General features: G+C 41.8%; 1 protein-coding gene across 1 annotated transcript in view; it reads right to left on the bottom strand.

Moving 5' to 3' along the window:
• The window catches only part of LOC143290764 (uncharacterized), a 107,971-nt gene extending 92,855 nt beyond the window's left edge, over positions 1-15,116 (bottom strand). Inside the window, exons 1-2 of the mRNA XM_076600275.1 lie at positions 14,751-15,116; positions 7,920-8,034 (exon numbers count right to left, since the gene is read on the bottom strand). Coding sequence (XP_076456390.1) covers positions 7,920-8,034; positions 14,751-14,768 — 133 coding nt within the window. The 5' untranslated portion in view covers positions 14,769-15,116. The remainder of the gene's footprint in view (positions 1-7,919; positions 8,035-14,750) is intronic.
• Between the last annotated feature and the right edge of the window lie 5,263 nt (positions 15,117-20,379).

Genomic DNA, 20,379 nt, shown 5'->3' with positions numbered 1-20,379 from the left:
TACATCTGCAACCAGTACCCCCAGGAAGACTGGACCCATGTCTTTACAGATGGCTCCGCCACAGAAGCAACGAGGGATGGTAGAGCTGTGACGGAGATGAAGAAAGTGCAATCCCAACAGGAAAATACTCCATCAACTTCTGAGCTGAGTGAGAAGTCCTCTGTGAGGCAGCCACAACAGTCTCGCAGAACTCCACAAGAACAACAGGGGATGTGGTGGTGTTCTCAGACGCTCTCTCCATGCTCCAAGCCCTCAAGAACTCCAGCTGCAAAGAACAGAACCATCTTACTTCAGTCCTTGTTGCCCTGAGTGCCAGATTGGAGAAAGTGGTGACACAATGGGTACCAGCACACAGTGGCATCAGAGGCAACAAAAAAGCGGACATTCTAGCAAAAGACGGTGCACAGAAGGAGCAGGCCAACAAACTGGTGTCATACAATGAAATCAAGACAATCATCAAGGCACCTAAAGGAATAAAGTGGTGCCTCCAGCACCCCAAATATAACCCAGAAGACAGATACCATTTGCTGGAACGACGGGAACAGGTCAAGATCTTCCGCCTGAGGACTAGACACGACCGCCTGTTCCACCACTTGCACATAAAATTTGGCATTGGACAGAGTGGAGAGTGCCCTTGTGGGGAGGGACCAATGACAACCGACCACATCCTCCAAGACTGTAGGACGCATGCAGCATCCAGGAGGAAGTACTGGCCAACACCGACAGCAGTGGAAGCCAAACTGTATGGCACCCTGGAGGAGCTGCGACGGATGGCAGCCTTCATCGAGGACACCGGGCTGCTCATCTAATGGGAGGTGAACAAGGAAGAAGAAGAAGCTGTTCAGACACGGATTTGAATGGAATGGCGTGACAACAAAGTGAGTGAGTGAGAGTGTGTGTGTTGTGTGTGTGTGTGTGTAAGGTGGGGGGGGGGGGGGGCAGAGGGGGGGAGGGCAGAGAGAGAGAGAAAGAGCACACCCAAGTAAGTGAGAGGCACAATTTAAAAGCCTATGTACATGTAAGAAAAACAAGAATATTACTTTAATTATCATTTTGTGATTGAAATGGCACTTTCACATCCATGCACACATAACCCTTAAGTGTCTAATATTGAAAACAATGTTTAAATAAACCCTACAATATGAAAATTAAGAAACTCTCCCCACCCAACTTGAAACCACTGGTTTCACTTGGGTTTCACATGGGCTTTACCAAGTAAGACAAGGGCCAGTGTGTTGCATAAGTGGCCACTTATCTCTTGTCAAGTGGGGAAAGGATCAGACTCAGGTGGGTAGCCCACCCTGGAAGGGTTGCATCCCCTGTCCCCAAGTAACTTGGGCAAAACCAAGTGGGTCCGGGTCGGATTCGGGTGGGCAGCCCAGCATGAAAGGGTTGCATCCCCTGTTCCCAAGTAACTTGGGCAAACCCATGTGGGTCCCAGCTTCTAGATGGGCTTGATTCTGTCTGGGAACACCACCCACACAAACTACAGTGTCAACAAAATAATTGTCTGATGGGGAACTCCTATCTATGAGTGAGTGATTTTGTGGTCAACTGTTAAATAAAATGTACTATGATTTATTGTAAAAATTTACCAAGAAGTGTGCAAACTTATTTTCTTTTTACAAACTTTGTATAGATGTACATGTATGGAATTGTAAAGTTTTGCATAGACATTTACATAAATATCAGTGTGTATGTTCTTGACATGCCACTATGCATAAAGTAACTTAATGCGTTGCAGCATGTCATGCACATGCACACTGATATGCACACTGATACTCATAATGATACACCACAGCATTAAAAATCACTGTTTCATACTTTTATTATCAGTAAACTCCTTTATCTAATTATATTATGAAAGAAATAATTATCTATATGAAAGTGTATTCTTTTTATTTTCTGATAAAAAGTGTATTCTTTTTATTTTCTGATAAAATACATCGAACTAGAAGTAAAGCATTTTGTAAAGTCCTGTGTAAAGAATGAAAACTGTGATGCAGATGTACAAAACTGAAATTAATGTTTGATATTTAATCTAACATTATTAGCATTAATGAATAAACTTCAGAACACATCAAAAATAATTCAAAACAAAGAAAATGAAAAGAGATTAAGAGGGATTACATAACAAACTATTTCAGGATAAACCATGTATTTTTGGAACATACTGACACCACCGGTGGAGAAAAAAGAGTGGAGGAAGAAGGTTCAACATCAACGCCATCCACCCTGATGACTAACACTTTGTATCACATGATGAATTGATTACCTGTGCCACATATCTGCACATTTTTTTTAGCAGACTGAGTATTTGTTTGATGAGGTTGTGTGTCTTTATTGTGTGAAGTATGGGTTTGGCAAGTAGGTTTTCTTTGCAGATGAAGTGTTTGAAGTGTTCATTTGGATTATGAAGTGTATTTCATTTGATGCTATGCTGGGATAAAAGGCACATGAACTTGTACCTTTTGTGTGAGCAGTTTTGTTGTATGGATTTTTTTCTTGGTTATTTTGTTGTGCTTGTTGCGTGGATTATGTTAATATCACAAGCACAGTTAGCCAGTGAGCACACTGAATTACAACAATTACATGATCTGGCATGATTTAGCATTTTTTCCCTTGAATCTGGCATAAATTTTAGTACACATACTATACAAATTACAATGAAAAAGTTTCCTAGCAATTGGACCACAAACAACACCACAACAAAACTAATCTTAAAACTAGTAGGTTTTTAGTCATGTTGAGCTGATTATAAAGCAAGTATACTTCCCCTCAGTCACAATTTTTTTCAAAAAGAAAAAAGAAAAAGAACCTTCTTATTTGAATAAAATCAAGTGCACTCAATATTTTTCTTTCAAACTTTGTGCAACAGTGGATATTTCCCCTATGTATATGTTTGCCAAATTTCATGAACATATCTTGCTTAGAAGTATGTGGTTTCTATGAACATGTTCCAAAACTGTTCTGCCTTGATTTCTCGGTTCATTACTTTTGCGACTTTAGAACTTCAAATCACAATAACTTTTCACAGAATCATCCGATTTACAAACTTTTTTTTTTTTCTTTTCTTTTTTTTTTTTTTGCAGTAAAGCTCTTTTATTGCAGATTTATAATATACCAATAACTAAAAATCAACCTCTGGTGCAAAGCGACTCATTCCATGGTGGAGGGTCACATATCAAAAGACTACATAACAATGAAATATAAAATGTAAACTTGTCTTTATATATGAATGGCAATACCTTCTTTTTGTGGAGAAATAGAGACAGAGATACAGTAAAACATAGACACAAATGAAAAAGAGATATCTTGTTTATATCCCAACATACAGCAGAGGCCATCTCTCTCTCTGTTTTCAGTAGCAGAATGATGGCAGAATAGTTAAGATGCTCATCTGCCAATACAGACAGACTGCAAGGGTCTGGGTTCAAATCCCACTCTTGTCCTTTCTCCCAAGTTTGACAAGAAAATCAAACTGTCTAGTCATTCAGGTGAGATGATAAACTGAGATCCCATGTTCAGCACACACTTCCAGGACTGAAAATGAAACCATGGTTACATAAGTGCTGCCCTCTAACAAAATTATGTAGAAGAAATCCACTCTGATAGGTACACAATGCATGCACTCAAGGCCAAACTAAGTGTGTTGGGTTGTGCTGCTGGTCGGGCACCTGCCTAGCAGATGTGTGGCATATATGGATTTGTCTAAGTGCAATGGCACCTTCAGTAACTGAAAATGAAACTGAAACTGAATCTCTCTCTCTCTCTCTTTCTCTCTCTCACACACGCGCGCGCACACACACACGCAACCACATGCACAAACACACATAAACACAAAACACACACACACAATCACATAAACACACACACACACACACTCAAACATGCAGCAGCCTCCATGTGTCTTGTAAAATTATGGTTTTGTACCCGTTGACATTCAAACCATAGAGTCTAACAGCATCTACAATTGCTGAATAGTTCAGTCCTGGAATAACACTTTCTGTTGCAAACCTTGAATTTAAAAACTGATGAGGCTGGATCATGTGCCTTCCTCCACAACATTTTCTTGACAAGCTCCGTGGTTCATTTGTTCTAATTCACTTGATCCCCTCTTTCACAGTCTGTCTCCAGCAAGCATGACCATAAATGATGCTTTCTCATTTGTTTATATACACCAGTAACGGCAGAAATCTGTTCTTGTTGGCATTCATTTCTGTAGCATAGGCATTAGTATCTGATAGCATGAGACATTAGTTGTCCCTCAGTAATGGCACAGCCATCTTATCAACCTAGCCCTTCTCAGTGCCCCTGACAGTGCGGGCTGGCTTATTAAGCCATTCCTGCACCATTTCTGGCACTCTTGAGTCGTCTGGTGGTTCTGGAGTCACATTGCCTAAGGAGGGCCAAGGTAGCTTCAGGGACCGACTCAACATGCGTGACCCGATTGGGGAGGGTCAGCTCAAGCTTGGCTAAGTCCAAGTTTGGCTCAGGCTGGTCCCTAAAGAGGCGCAGGCTCAATCTGTCACCCTGGGATGGGGGCGAAGAGTGCTCATCCGCTTGTTCGTCCTCCTCCGAAAACAGAGGCTCCCACTCTTGCTCCCAGTCCATCCTCTGCTGGGTGCCATCCCAAGTGGATGTACCCGCTGGGGCGTCCTGTGAGCTGTGGTCAACCCAGCAGAACGACCTGGGATGATCCCAAGCAGGGACCATGGCCGCAGCTGTTACCTCTTTGATGCCTGAAGAGGGCGGGGAGCGTGTGGACCGTAGGTCCAACCATGCTTGGGATGGTGGGTGCCACATCTTCTCAGTGAGGGCATCCCTGGGTGCAAGAGGGACCTATGAGTGCTGTGAGGGGACAAACACCCACTCATCTCCCTGTAGGACCGAGGGCTGGGTGGGTGGAAACTGCAGGCTCCCCCGGGCTGAGCGGGGCGACTCGGAAGCCGTCAGCCCTGACAAGGAGGCTGTTGTGACCTTGGAGGTCACCTGTGGGGTGACAGAGGCCCGATTTGTGGACTGAGTGGCAATATTGGCCGAGGAGCTCAACCTGACTGACAAGAAGTCAATCCCACTTGTCGAGGCAGTGTGTGTCACCCTGTGAGATGTGCTGGGTTGATCCGGCTGGCAGAGGACGAAGAGTTGGCCCCTGGTCTTCCCGGCAACCCAGCGTGCACCATACGTGCACCCCAGTATGGGTAGAATGGGGGAAACCACTCGTGGGCACCAGCCATCCTGTGACCCCACCCCCAAGGATCACTGGCACCTTGGCCTCCATGAAGGGAAAAACCTGGCCAAGTCGGAACCAAGACTTTCTTAGTAGTCAGTTAACCCAGAGATCATCCAACTGCCTAAAGAGAAGTCGTCAGTTGCCACAGTGATCATCTGATTACCTACAGAGTAGTCAGTTAACACAGTGACATCTGATTGCCCAGAAAGAAGTAGTCTGCTGACACAGGTTATCTGGTTGCCTTGAGAGAAGTAATCAGTTAACACAGTGATATCTGACTGCCTTGAGAGAAGTTGTCAGTTAACACAGTGATATACGATTGCATAGATAGAAGTTGTTAGTTAACACAGTGATATCTGATTGCCTTGAGAGAAGTTGTCAGTTAACACAGTGATAACTGATTGCATAGATAGAAGTTGTTAGTTAACACAGTGATATCTGATTGCCTTGAGAGAAGTTGTCAGTAAACACAATATCTGATTGCCTAGAGAAAAGTTGTCAGTAAACACAGAGATCACTAATGCCACGCTTGACACAGAGGAGCACGGGCCACGTTATCTTGACTTCACCCCTGGGATCGCCCAAATTTCTAATCCAAAACCAAGTTGGTACTTGTTATTTACTTCTGTTTGCTTATGGCCCAGCTGACAAGCAAGACCATAAAATAAACAAGTACAGAACGAATGTTTCATGATCTGCCCTCAGGAAAGAAGAGTGTATTGCAAATAAGAGAAAACAAACAAAAAGTAATGGCTTGCATAATAGTATTAATCATAAAAACATATTGCTTAAAAAATATATCTCAATAAAAAGTTGGATGCATTCCGTCAAATAATCATGAAATATCAACCAATACTTCACATGGGCAAGAAAAAAAGCAAAATAATGAAATGAAAAAAAAAATTAAGGGCGGAAGACAACTCGACAAAGGAGGGAAAGGTTTCACATGCAACCATAAACAAGAGAGAAAAAAGAAAGAAAACCACATGACATCATTGCATGTGACCCACAGAGTCAGGCTTAACACTGAACTGTTAGACCTCAAAGCACTTTGAAACAAAACTTATATGTTCTTTGGAAGGCTGCACAGGTCAGGGCGATTTGGGACTTTCAGTCTCCACAGATAAAAGAAAGCTGCTGACTTGGGTTTTTGCATATTGACAAGCCAGACTGAAGATTGTGCTTGCTATCTGATTTAATGAGAAGTGAGAAGAAGATGCCAAACGATGCAGCTGGCAACAATGCTGAATAAAATCTGACATTTTTCCATCAAAATAAACTGTACCTTGCATGTCACTTGTCAGTGTAAAAGGAGGCGATCAACATCAGCAGTCTGGGGGGACAACCTACTTTTTCTTGATGTTTGAACAGTCCCTTCCTGTTGCCATGATCAGTGGCCTTGGTGAGGCCAACAGATGCTTTGTTAAAGGCATTTCTCATGTAGACGTCCGAGAAAATCATGCCCACATTCCTGACCTGAAGCCACACAGGGTTCTGCATTGACACATATTAGCGAAGTTTTATAGTCTGAAGAGGTGAACTCTGACAAAGACATTTCCCACAGTAATCAAAATGGACATACCACAGTAGTTACTGCAATCACTGTGGTTATCTTTTTAGCTTTGATATTGAACAAGGTTCCTTACTATTTAAGCTTCCTTGAGGGACAGCAACAGCTCACCACAAGAGATAGAGGTGGTTGTGCAGATGAGGTAATATGGCCAGTTTCTCTGCCTTTCCCACCTCTGATACATGTAGTAGAGAATCATTTGTTAATTTCAAGTTTGTCAATTCCATTCTTGGACTTGCAACAATGTTTCTTCAGCAATCTGATTGTCAAATCATTCCATAATTGGCAGATCTGTTATGTGGCTAAGGGATTCCTTGGATATAATGTTCTCAGTCAAACAGAGCTCAAGGCAGTACATCACCTTTATCTGCTTTTTGTGATGAAATATGACTGCCAGTTTTATATTTAGTTGTGTTATTTCATTTGCACCAAACTGCTGATATCTGGGCCTTTTGCTTTTTTGTTTTCTTGATACATTGACATTACAAGTCTTAAGTCTGAAAGTCTTTAGTCTGAGCAGAATTTCACACAGTAGTTCTTTGCACAGTTCCATACGGGGCACACAAATTATTACTGCCCAATTCCTTCTTCTGGTGGTTGCAGCAGTCACTGGTTTAGTTTCGTTAAAACAGGCTTCATGTCACACACACACACACACACACACACACAATCGAAAAAAAACTAAATGCTGGTGGAAACAGCCAACAATACTTAACAATCACAATGACCAAACTGGAAAAAAAATCAAAATCACATGTTTACCTCAATCATCAAAATAATCAAATCATTATATAAAATAATAATGTGTGTGCATCACTGCATATGCTTGTCCATGTGTGTGTGTGTGTGTGTGTGTGTGTGTGTGTGTAAGTCACTGAACAACATGACAGCATTTACATCACTTTGAAAATTCCTCTGCAAAAATGCTTTAAACATATATCATTGATTCATTTTTATCACTTTGAAAATAACTGTGCAAAAATGCTTTCATTAAAAAATATCACCAACACATTTTAAATTCTATTATCTGTGTGTGTGTGTGTGTGTGTGTGTGTGTGTGCATGAGTGATTCAATATTCCATGTACTCCATACAAAATCATAATGTTCGTACTGACCAGGTGTTCTGACAGGCTGGGTATCTGACTTGGCTTTAATCTCCTTCTCAAAGAACTTCATCTTGTCCCGAAAACTCAACTGGTCCAGGCTGGTACTGGCTTCAGCGGGTAAATTCTGTGATATATAATGTGAACATCACTTAAGACAGCTCACTGTGTGAAATGAATTCAAGGAATAAGTATACACACACACACACACACACCTCTTTTCTTCATGTCAAACTTTCTCTGTGTTCAAAAAAATTTTTGTCTGTTTATCATAAGCTGGAGGATGATGAGGTTCAACCAACAGCCATTTGCTTCTGGGTCTCTGGTTAACGTGAATCAAGACTGACCTTGAACTCATAACCTATCGAACTAAGAAAGGTAATTATTCTCTAAAGCAGAGCATGCACATTGGAAATAATCATTGTTGTCACTAAAGTGTGGAAATTGCCTGCATTGTCTCAGAGAATAATCATTAGAATGTTTTAAACTGTTTGTAACGTCCTCACTCTAGCCTATCACATAAGTCTCATTACTGTGATGTAATCTGTTTACATCAGCCATTGATACATTTCATGGGAATGACAAAAAAATTCTTGACATGATGGCTGCCAAGCAAAGACATTGGGGTTTGTGCTCTGCTATAAAGTGGTTTGAAAATTTGAGTACTTCATCTATTGTAATTAAAAAACAAACAAACACAGCTTGTGTCAGGAGACTTATCTTTTCTCTCAACTTCTCTTCAAATAGTGCTTGTGGTTGATGATGTTGTTTTTTTTCAGAAAAGATTATATCAGTGCTATAATGATATTGATTTACTACAATGTTTATATTCTGTAGATCACAGGATTCCAAAAGCTGATAGTTGCTGGGGAGTAACGAACATACTACTGACTTATTAATGTTTATGTGTTAAGATACTTGCAATTGCCATCATTGAAAGGAAGATTGACGCAGAGATTTAATTTATCCAGACATATAAAATATTGAATAACTTTCACAATATCAATGCAGACAAAATGCTTAAGAGTTCCTCTGATAAAACAAGGAATAATGAGGCAAATTTTAAGACACTGTAACACTAGCATCAGTAAATTCAGTTTTACAATTGGAATTGTCAAGCAGTGGCACAGTCTGAACATGAACACTAAAACTATATGAAGTTTTAACGATATAAAAAATGCAAGTTTTCAAGATATTGATGAGTAGGATTTTATTTTCATTGATGATAAAGGGAAAATTTGAGTAGGCATGTAAAGCAAACCACTGAGAAATTATGCAACTAGAAGGGGTGTGAATGGACCACAAGGTAAAAAAGAAGAAAAAAAAAGTCCCTACTGTTACTACTGCTAGCCATTTATATCCATTTTCACCAAACATTCCCTGGCAGAGTTCTATCAGCAGGGGATATATATTTCCCTTGCAGTGGACGAGTTAAATCTTCGCTGATATGGGTTATTCCTCGTCGTTTTTGGCCCAGTTTCTTTACATGGGCGAATTTTCCCTGGGTTTTGGTTGTTGTTTTTCTGCCAACGCATCGAAGTAAAGACGAAACCTAAAATTGGATATTACAAGATTAAACTGCTAAATTGCGGAAAGTGGAACCGATGTTCGATTCTTTCGTTTTTAAAGTATGATTCAGGTAGCATGATATGGCGGACGTATACTGAATTACCGCCTCAGTTTTTCACCCTATTTCTCTCATTTTCTCTAATTGTTTGGGCATCAAATTATTTTGTTATTATTTCTGTGGTGTAAAAAAAAAACTGGTCTTAGCAGAAAGGGTGAAATAAGCCCATTGAGTGGCTCTTACAGCTAGTTTGTGTGGTGGATGTGATGGTGGCATGACTTGAGTGAACTCGATCACATTGTGTCAGCCAAGCTTTACACAAGTGAAAGTTGACATACACTTAACAGAGATACGACTACTCTCACCATTCTCTTAAATAACCACTTTTTGTTATTGCACTGCTTTTCATTTTTCTTTATTTTGACTATCCTTCCTGACAAAAACTTTCTTCAATTTGTTGGAAACTAAATAAAGGTGAGTGGTCTATTTGTTCATCTTATCTGAGTTTAACTTGCTTTATCCCAAGGGGCTGAGTGTGTGAAAATCAAAATTTCAAGATGGTTAACACCAGAAACAAGGGAGTACGTAACAAAAGTTATGATGGTAGCCCTTTAGCCAGTGCCAAGGCACCTTCGGCCAGTCAAGCACACTGGACCAAAGTTGCAGATAAGACTCGCTCAAAGAGCGGGAGCTCTGCAGCTGAGTGCCATTCATCCGGCACCACCTCCCCTATAGTATACCTGGACGATGATGATGTACCCACCCCATGCCGCATCTGCACGAAAATAATTGGCTAAAATGCCAGATCTATTAAATGTGACAGGTGTAGTGGATGGGTCCATCTCGGGTGTACTGAGGTGTCTCCCTCAGAGTACGACTTCCTGGAAACTGCCAAACCGACAAGTTTCAAATGGTTCTGCAGCCTCTGTGAGGTAGAGTGCAAAAATGTCACTCCTGGAGACAGAATAGCAGAGCAGGGGGCAAAGCTGGAGGCACTCTTTGAAATTGTTAAAACCCTCCAACAGCAGAACCAGGCAATCCTGAAGCTGCTGCAAAAGGAGGACAGAATAGAAAATCAGATCCGGGTGCAGGTCAAAGAGTACCTCGATGAGCAGCACGAAAAGGAGGAAAGGAAGAACAACATTGTGTTGTTCAATGTAAAAGAATGTGAGAGTAAGGCACAGGGAGACACAGCTGTGCATGATGCAAAGCAGATCTCAGAAATCCTTACACATGTAAGTCCAGAGTTTGACAGTAGCATAGTGGCTACGAATGGCATCATCCGACTAGGCAGAAAAAGGGATCAAACTCAAAGTGATCCCAAACCCAGACCCAGACCCATCAAGGTCATTCTGACTAATACTGCATGCAAAACACACATCCTGAGAAATGCCAGGAAACTGAGAGAGCATGACTCATACAAGTCTGTTGGCATTGCTGCTGACAAGACTCAGAAAGAAAGACAAGAAGATGAAGTTAAGAGAGATGAGTTCAGACAGCGGAAAGACAATGGAGAGGATGTGGTCTGGCATAAAGGTGATGTGATGTCTCGTGCTGAAAGAGATGCTTTAATCAAGAGCGGAAGGGACGGGAACTTAGCGGGGAGGGAAGAAGCGGGAGGAGCAGTGGCAAGTAGCCCTGCCCAAATTTGACTTCCCAGTGCCGAGGGAACAAAGAACAATGTAAATACGTGTTTTGTACATAGACCAGCAAACAATTCTTCTTTTTCTCATAAGTTTTCTTCTCTGAAATGTTATTATGCAAACGCTGACATGCTGACAAACAAACTAAATGAACTGGGACTATTGTGTAACATACACAACTTTGATATTATTGCTTTAACTGAAGTATTACCAAAAAACTCCAAGATTAAAATTGAAAATTTTGTACTTCCTGGTTATACAGGTTTTACAAACAACAAGGGAAGAGGTGTCAGTCTGTTCGTGCGGGAAGGGTGGGAGGTGTCCAGGATTGTAGAAATTGAAAGGATCTTTTCTCCTTCAATTTTTTGTAAAATATCATTACCTGGTAGTAACGAGCACATCATTTTTGGCGTAGTGTACAGATCCCCCAACTCAGATTATGAGGATCATGCTTGTGTAATTAAACTAATAAACTATGTATTTAACAGTTTTAAAAACAAGGTTATTGTCTCTGGAGATTTTAATTATCCAGAAATTGACTGGCAAAATGTGATAAGTTGTAAAAATGAGGACCACCCAGCTACGAAATTTTTGGACTGTGTTCAACAAAATTACATTGTACAAATGGCTTCCGAGCCCACTCATTACAGAGGTTTACAAAAACCTAATGTGCTAGATCTGTTGTTTACTAACTCTTATGAAAACATCTACACTTTGGATTACTGGCCCCCTCTAGGGAAGAGCCACCATTCTGCCCTCTACTTTGATGTTCAGATCAAGTGGGAACATCCATCTGGTCACTCTGTGAAATATCAACTAGATAAAGGAGATTACGAAGGCATGAACCATTACGTAGGTGAGATAAACTGGGATGACCTTTTGAAAAATGAGACATCTGTGGATGAAACCTGGGAACTTATTCATGATGTAATAATAAAGTCCATGAGCAAATTTATTCCAAAAAAATCATTTAAACAAGGACCCTCCAATAAACAAAGACGTAATCCCATTCCCCAGTCACTTTTAGATAAAATTCATCAAAAGCGTAGAGCCTTTAAAAAATATAAGAAATATCCCACTAGTGATAACTATAAAATATATGCACGTGCTAGAAACCAGGTAACATGGGAGTCAAGAAAAAACGTGAAAGCTAAGGAAACTAAATTAGCTAAAGAATCTAAGCATAATCCAAAAGGATTATTCCGTTATGTTGCAAGTAAAACTCTGCCAAGAGAACAAATTGCTAATCTAATAAAGGAAGATGGTACCTTAACACAAAATGACTCAGAAAAAGCAGCTGTGCTAAACAGATTTTTTGCTAGTGTTTTTACCGAGGAGAGTAACGTAAATGTCCCAAAGTTTTCATGTAAGACAGAGGTTACTGAAATTTCCAACGTGGAGGTCACAGTTGAACAGATGAAAAAAGCTCTAAAGAGCCTAAACCCATCAAAGTCCCCAGGACCTGATGAGATACACCCACGAGTATTAATAGAGCTTGCTGAAGTTATTGCTCACCCACTTAAGATCTTGTTTGATAGAACACTAGATAAGGGTGAAATACCAAAAGCTTGGAAAGAAGCAGAAGTACGTCCTATCTTTAAGAAAGGTAACAAAAATTCTGCGGGTAACTATCGTCCAGTCAGTCTAACATCAGTTGTCTGTAAAGTTTTTGAGGGTCTTATTCAAGACGCTCTCTGCCAACATTTAACCAAACATGATCTGTTATCTAGTAAACAGTTTGGATTTACCAGAGGGCGCTCGTGTGTTACACAACTACTTGTTACATTACAAGATTGGTTAGTCATGCTAGATGAGAAGGTACCAGTTGATGCAGTCTACCTTGATCTAAGGAAAGCTTTTGATACAGTTCCCCATCACAGACTCATGAATAAACTAGGAGGCTATGGGATAAAAGGCAAGCTACTATTGTGGATCAGAGATTTTCTAAATGGAAGATCACAGTTTGTAAGTGTAAATAGTAGTAAATCATCAAAGGTTAAGGTAACTAGTGGTGTACCACAAGGTAGTGTTCTTGGCCCAACCTTGTTCATATACTTTATAAATGATATGCCTGGTGAGGTAGATTGTAAAGTAAAACTTTTTGCAGACGACACCAAGGCTTACTCTGCCATCCGAAATACAGAAGATAGAGATCACTTGCAAATGTGTATACATAATCTGGTTAAATGGACAAATACTTGGCTGTTGCAATTTAACAGCGAGAAATGCAAAGTTCTGCACCTTGGAAAGAATAATCCACAGTATCAGTACACGATACAGGAAAAGGGGGTAACTCGAACAATGGATAGTATAACAGCGGAAAGAGATTTAGGGATCACGATGGACCCAGAACTAAGCTTTGAGGCACATATAAATAATATAGTGAAAAGGGGAAATCAGATTTCTGGTCTACTTGTGAGAACTATAACTAATAAATCTCCCGAAATTATGATTCCATTGTTCAAAGCTCTGGTTAGACCCATTATTGAATATGGAAACTCAGTATGGTGCCCTTACCTTAAAAAGCACATAAATATGATTGAAGGAGTTCAACGCAGATTTACCAAGTGTATAACTAGTAATACTATTAGTACTCGTGATCTTAGTTATGAGGAGCGCCTGGCTCTTTTTAATATGCCTAGCCTTGAGTTTAGAAGATTAAGAGGTGATCTCATTGAAGTATATAAGATCATGCACAATATTTATGATCCTTGCACCACCTCTTCATTGTTTACTATGGCTAACTACGATAAAACTCGAGGGCACAACTTCAAAATAAACAAAACTAATTTCGTAACTAACCAGTTCCGCAAGTTCTTTACTAACCGTATCATAAATCTGTGGAATAACCTTTCTTATGACACCATCAATGCACCATCGGTAAACGCCTTCAAAAATCACATTGACAAAAAGTTTAAGAACCATGTATTTTCCACAGAGTTAAATCTTTACTGAGCTGTAGATAAATATAGTATACACTATGCCAGATTTAAACAAGGGTTTGTTCACAACAAGTGATCCAAAAGCACATAAATGGACACTGATTACGGGGGCAAAAGGCTTTTAGCCTATTGCCTAACTTTTCTGTGATTCTGTGATATACACCGGATCCACTGGTCGAACTGTACACATGTGACCAAGAATGATGCGCATGCGTCAAGCGAGCTGCACATTGAGGCCAACAGTATTTTCCGTTCAGCCGGTCAGCTTTGTCAAAATCTTCTGGCATTTTGTTGCGAGAAATGGCAGAACCCACCGCTGCACGCATGCTCATTCACACATATCCGTATGCTCAATGCGTGCTTTGCAACAAACACGAAAATTTCCGCGTACATTGCTCCAGGAATTTAAGGTTCGGTAAAGTCATATTTTTTCGCTAGAATAGGGCCTTTCCCGGCGTTAGTTTTCACATTATGCTTCATGCCTACGGCTTGCAACAGACACGAAAATTGGAATTTACTGAGGACTCTAAAATAGGCCTTGACAAAAATTCTCATTTGTGCACCATACCGTAACATAAGCGCTTCGTATTTCTTTCATTATCTCCAACTTATTTTGGTAAATTATTTTAAACGCGACTCTCAGCTGACGGCATCGATGGAGCTAACTGCAGTTATGCGGCAAATATCTCACCTGAGCACTTGCCATCATGCAGCACAAATAACGACAGCACACAACCTTGAGGAACTCCCAAAGTGAGCACAGGAAAAGGCCGCAAATAGCTCTTGGGAATCAAGAAATTCTGGGTCCTTTATATCACAAAATACCGTGCTTTTCTATGATTTCCTGCACTGACCAAACGCATTAGCTGGTATTGTCAATAATCCTGGAATCCACAATCTTCAGGCCAATAACTGATTCTCCGATTTCCGACACATCAGTTATTCGCACTGTCAACAACTTCACAATGCTTGAATCTTTTCAATAAAAGACATCCGCCCACTGAAAACAGCCTCCCTCACAATTCCATCAAGCGCTGAAGTTACGCCCGTGTGCTTAACTGTGACAGTCTGCCTGAGACTATGCCGGTGTCACAGTCCAAACTGTTCCCACGCCTGACAGACCCTCTGGACACTGATCGACTGTTTCCATGCCTGACTCCCTGAAATCGACCCCAAACAAAACTGTACTGTTCTAGTTATGTAATCACATGTTATAACTTTTCTCTTTCTTCAGTAAATCAAACACCTTAAAGGAAGTGGACATAATTATTCTCCACCGTTCTGGACTTTCAGAACCGTGCAGTGCAAGACGGCTTTTCTTACCCAAGGAGATTGTGGCAAGCGCTTTACAGCAACTGGTGGTGGTGGTATCATTTTGAAAATTTCCCTCAGCTGTTCTTGCAGTCTCTCGTCGCACGACTGACGACTGATGGGAAGACGGCGTCGCAGACTTCACTGATCTTTTGCTGTCATTCCACAAGGAACAGCTCCACTATATGAATGTATTGTTAAACATAACGCGCATTGTGGCAAGTGCTCAAGTGTGTAAAATATTTTTCACAAAATCTTTTCAGTAGCTCATTGAAGAATATATCATGTACTGGGCGCGCATCATGTCGAACAACCGGATTACCCGACCAACAGTATATGGCACGTAAAGCTGGCTATCTGAGAACAGGTGGATATGGACTTTGATCCGTTTTGCCGCCATGTTTGTTACATGTCCACTTAGGAGACATTTCTGCAATGATTAGATCAGCATGTCAAACTGTTGTGGTTCAGCATACTTTTGTATCTGTGTGTCAAATAAATGGTGGATAGCAAAGCTGGATGTCTGACAGAGGATGTATATTATAGTATTAATCCTCTTCGTTCTGGTCAGAACATAGGGCCCACACTGCAGATCTCCATCTCGCTCTGTCTTGGGCTGTTCTCTTGGCTTCACCACAGGTCATGTTGGTGGACTTGAGTTCTGCCTGTAGAGTTCTTCTCCAGGTGGTGACTGGTCGTCCCCTCTTCTGCTTCCTCTGTGGGTTCCAGTCCAAAGCGTGGCATGGAATGTGGGCCTGTCCTCTACACAGGGTGTGTCCATCCTTCCTTATCTGGATATTCTTGGTGATTTGGTCTTGCTTCGCCCGGCGCATGAGTTCCTCGTTGGTGATTCGCTCAGGCCATCTGATGCACAGGATCTGGCGAAGTTGATGAAGACTTGCAACTTGCTGTCCGGGCTGTTTGTGCGTCTCCAGGTCTCCAAACCGTACAATAACACGGACTTGACTCGTGACGTTGGTGTTGAACAGCCTTAGCTTGGTGTGCAGACCCAGTGAGGTCTTCGTTCCTCCACACTGGTCTGAGGGTGACAAAAGCATGACGCGCCTTGCTGACCCTGGTCTTTACATCTTCATCAGCTCCTCCTGTCTTACTGACAATGCTGCCCAGGTAGATAAAGTGGTCAACATCCTCTATGGCCTGTCCGTCGATATTGATGGGCGCTTCCTGAGTGGCATTGACCCGCAGGCTCTTTGTTTTCCCTGCGTTGATCTCCAATCCTGTAGTCCTGGCGACGTTGCTCAGTCTCTCTGTTTTGTCTTGCATGTGTCCTTGAGAGTGCGACAGAAGGGCGATGTCATCTGCAAAGTCGAGATCTTCAAGCTTACTCGTGAGGGTCCATTGACAGAGGATGGCGGTGTACAAAACACACTGACAAAACAGGTCCAAGAACATGACAAAACCATCCGTGTAATGCCATAGCAGATTGAAGCTGGATTCAAGAAACTCGTTTCAGATACAGTAGACAAACAGCGAAGGAACGATCAGGCAGGTTTCCAGAAAGGAAGGGGATGTTCTGATCAAGTGACGAATATTTACTCTGCATATCATCATCAAGTTGAGCAGCCGTAAACAGAGCGGCATAGACAGCTCTACACCATCTTTGTAGATTTCGAGAAAGCCCCTGACAGCACCTACGGGGAAAGCCTATGGCAAATACTCCTGAGCCTATATGTGGGATCGCACAGCAGGTCATCATTCTCATCCGGAGATTTTGTCATAAACTTAACAAGCAAAGCAGACCAAACAGTGAACACAGTTTCAAGGTAAAGACAGTAGTGAGGCAAGCATGCGTAATGACAGCACTGCTCCTCAACATGGCAAAAGACTGAACAACAACGGAAGATCAACCAAGAGGTATCAGATAGATTCTCCTCTCAGTTCTGGACTTTGCCGACGACCTGACACTGGTCTCCCTCACTCAACGTCACATTGCAAGACTGAAGAAGACAACCCGTTTCAGCAACTTTGCACAGCAAAAATGCCTGAAGATCAGCCAGAAGAAAACAGAGTTGATAACACTGAACATTCAAACCCTTCACCTATCCAAGTATACGGAATAGATCTACCCACAACTGGAAAGTTTGTTTGCCTGGGTAGCAATGCCAAACGCTATCTTGGGTGGAGCAGACTGCGACATCAAGAGCCGTCACAACAAGGCCAGGATCGCCTTCAGAAGGCCGCTGAACTGACGACGTATAGAGAGATCCCCAAATACAGAACCAATACCAAGCTGAGAATGTACCAGAGTTGTTTGCTTTCCACACTGTCCTGTGGCTCAGAATGCTGGAGGATGACTGTGAGAGTGATCTAACGAAATCGTCAGGCTTACACACGAAAAACCTCTGAAGAATCCTGCAAATCTTCTGGTTTAATGCCATCTTCAGTCAACAACTACTAGCCCAGTGCAATCAAGAGAACTCAGAGACCAGCATCATGTAAAGGCTGTGGAAATAGAGTAGACACGCTATGCGAAGAGAGCAAGAAGTTCGAGAGAGGAGAGGAGGGCCAAAAACACCACTGAGGTGTGCACGAAGGAGAAATCAAGACCCTGAAGCACACCTGCTGGGGTACCATTCACGGAGACTGGCCCAAAAAGGATACGAGAAACGGTTCTCCGTTGTTGTCCTACATGTCAGAAGGCGTAATGGGCAGTTCTGTTTAAAAGATAGAATACCGAAAAGTTCTTCTGTCGGTCAAAAAAAGTATGCAGATGTTATCAATGGTGTTTAATGCCGCAGATAGATAGTATATAAATAAATAAATAAAAAAGATAAAAAGAGCTTTTCTTGACTAAGGGCTTACAGCAAATCATTCATTTTCCAAAGCTGTATTAGGCGGATTTATAAAAAAAAAACAGAAAAAAAACAACAACCGAATGTAGGTCATGTATTCCAGAACGCCGCCGCATTCCACCATTTAAGTCAGATAACTTTTGTGAATGTTATCAGTTTTTGTTTTTCTCTTTCCTTTTTTGCCTTTCATTTTGTTTTTGTTTTTTGTTTGTTTTGGTTTTTGTTGTTGTTGGGGTGTAGGAGTGGGGGTTGTTTGTTGTTCAGTAATTTAGGGGGTGGGGACAGCATACAACTGAGTCAGTAGTATTTCATTTTAGAAAATCCGTAAGTGAATAACAGCCCCAGTATGAGTGTCCCGGGATAATCTGGGCATGGGAACACTCGTTCTCATGTGACACCATATAACTTGCAGGCTGTTAGGGAGTGGGCTAAAGGTTTCGCAGGGAGGAGGTGGGCGCCATCAATGAATATGCAAGTAGGGCGGGTATTGATCTGTTCCCAAGAGAAGTGGGCGAGCCAGAGTGTTGCGTAGACCTCACGACAAAGCTTTGGAAGCTTGCATGAAACTGATGTTTGTGGTATTTGCAAGGAGCGGCCGTTCGATCGTTGTCGGCTGGGCGCTGTCTCTGGAGGGAGAAAGTCCCGTCTCTCTCTCTCTCTCTCGTTACTAAGGAATCCGTTGTCAAGCAATTATTAGCAATATCCTATACAAGGCTTTCAAAATTAGGAGCACAATTTGCATTTGAGTGACTGCATGTTTGTTTTTGCATAATAAATGCTGGTTATTGTGTCTCGTTGTTTAATCATACATCTGTAATGTTTGTTTATACTACCCCTACATGAGGGGCCGTGGCTTGTCCGTATCTCTCTCTCTCTCTCTCTCTTGCTCGCTCACCGCCGACTCGCTTCCCGTCACCCCCCCCCCCCCCACCCCCTCCTCCTTCCTCCAAAATGTGTGGCAGAACCCACTGCATTGTTTACAACGGTTGAAAAGAAACGGGTGCATGACTAGACCTTCTGACGATTTCATATCTGTAGTGGAGCTGAACCAAGCTTGACATGATTGTGTGTTAACTTGCGGTTTGCTGGTTTTTGATCTGTTCATACTGGTCGTTCTTCTGTGTATTGTCGATATTCACTATGTGAAGACTGAACATTGCCTTTGGCTACGTGGGACTCCCTTGCGAAGTGGGGCGAAATAGTGGGTGGGTGGTAGGCTGGCTGGTTCAATGTTCTAAGCACTTGATGCGACGATCCGTCAGCATTAATCACTAATGTCAGACCACGACCACGCGCACGCTCATGCACGCGTACCCAGTTCAGTTTTCACATCCCGCGAGTCGGTGCAAGCAAGCAACTGAAGCAAGCACACACACCTGGCACACACACACACTGACACACACACACACACACACACACACACTGACACAGCGCACAGGCGCACACACACACATACGCACGCACGCCGGCGCGCGCGTGCGTAGAAATATAACAAATGCATGTGTTGGACGCCGCTTGAGTCGAAAGTTTCACTTGTCCTCACTGATCTGTTTCAGTATCTGTGACAATCGATCATTAATGAATTGACCAAAGGTCCTATTGAACACGGTAGACATGCATGGTAATCAGTTGTCCGGCAGCTGATTTTGCTGAATTGCTAATATTGTTATTTGCTGATGATGTGCTTTTTTTTCTGACACCGTCATTGGTCTTCCAAACCAGTTGAATGTGTTATGTGATACTTCCAAGCGGCTTGAACTTACAGTAAATATTGACAACTCCAACTTGAATATTGTTGTTTTTCGGAATGGTGGGTATCTTGCATGTGATGAAATTTAATATTTTGGTGATAACGTATTGGATATTGTTAATATTTACAAGTATACCTACCTTGGTGTCGGCTTTCCTTTACCTACACTATGAACGACCTTACAGATCGAGCAAAAAACCTGAAAGGTATCTCAGCAATCATAGAAATGTTGTGGTTTGTTACTGAGCGAAAATTATCCTACCAGTAGTGCATTTTTAAAGTTATTTGATTGTCAACTCCAACCAGATTCGTCATACGGATCCGAAATCTCAGTGGGGTTTGGCTCGTGACCAAAGTGTTATTGAACAAATTCATTGGTCTGCTATGAAAAGATTTTTGGGCGTAAGTGCTAATTAAGTCACCGAGACACTGATGTCATATATGGT

This window comes from Babylonia areolata, chromosome 16 (assembly GCF_041734735.1).
Source record: "Babylonia areolata isolate BAREFJ2019XMU chromosome 16, ASM4173473v1, whole genome shotgun sequence".
Classification (NCBI taxonomy): domain Eukaryota; kingdom Metazoa; phylum Mollusca; class Gastropoda; order Neogastropoda; family Buccinidae; genus Babylonia; species Babylonia areolata.
This window is presented reverse-complemented; position numbering and strand designations above follow the sequence as displayed.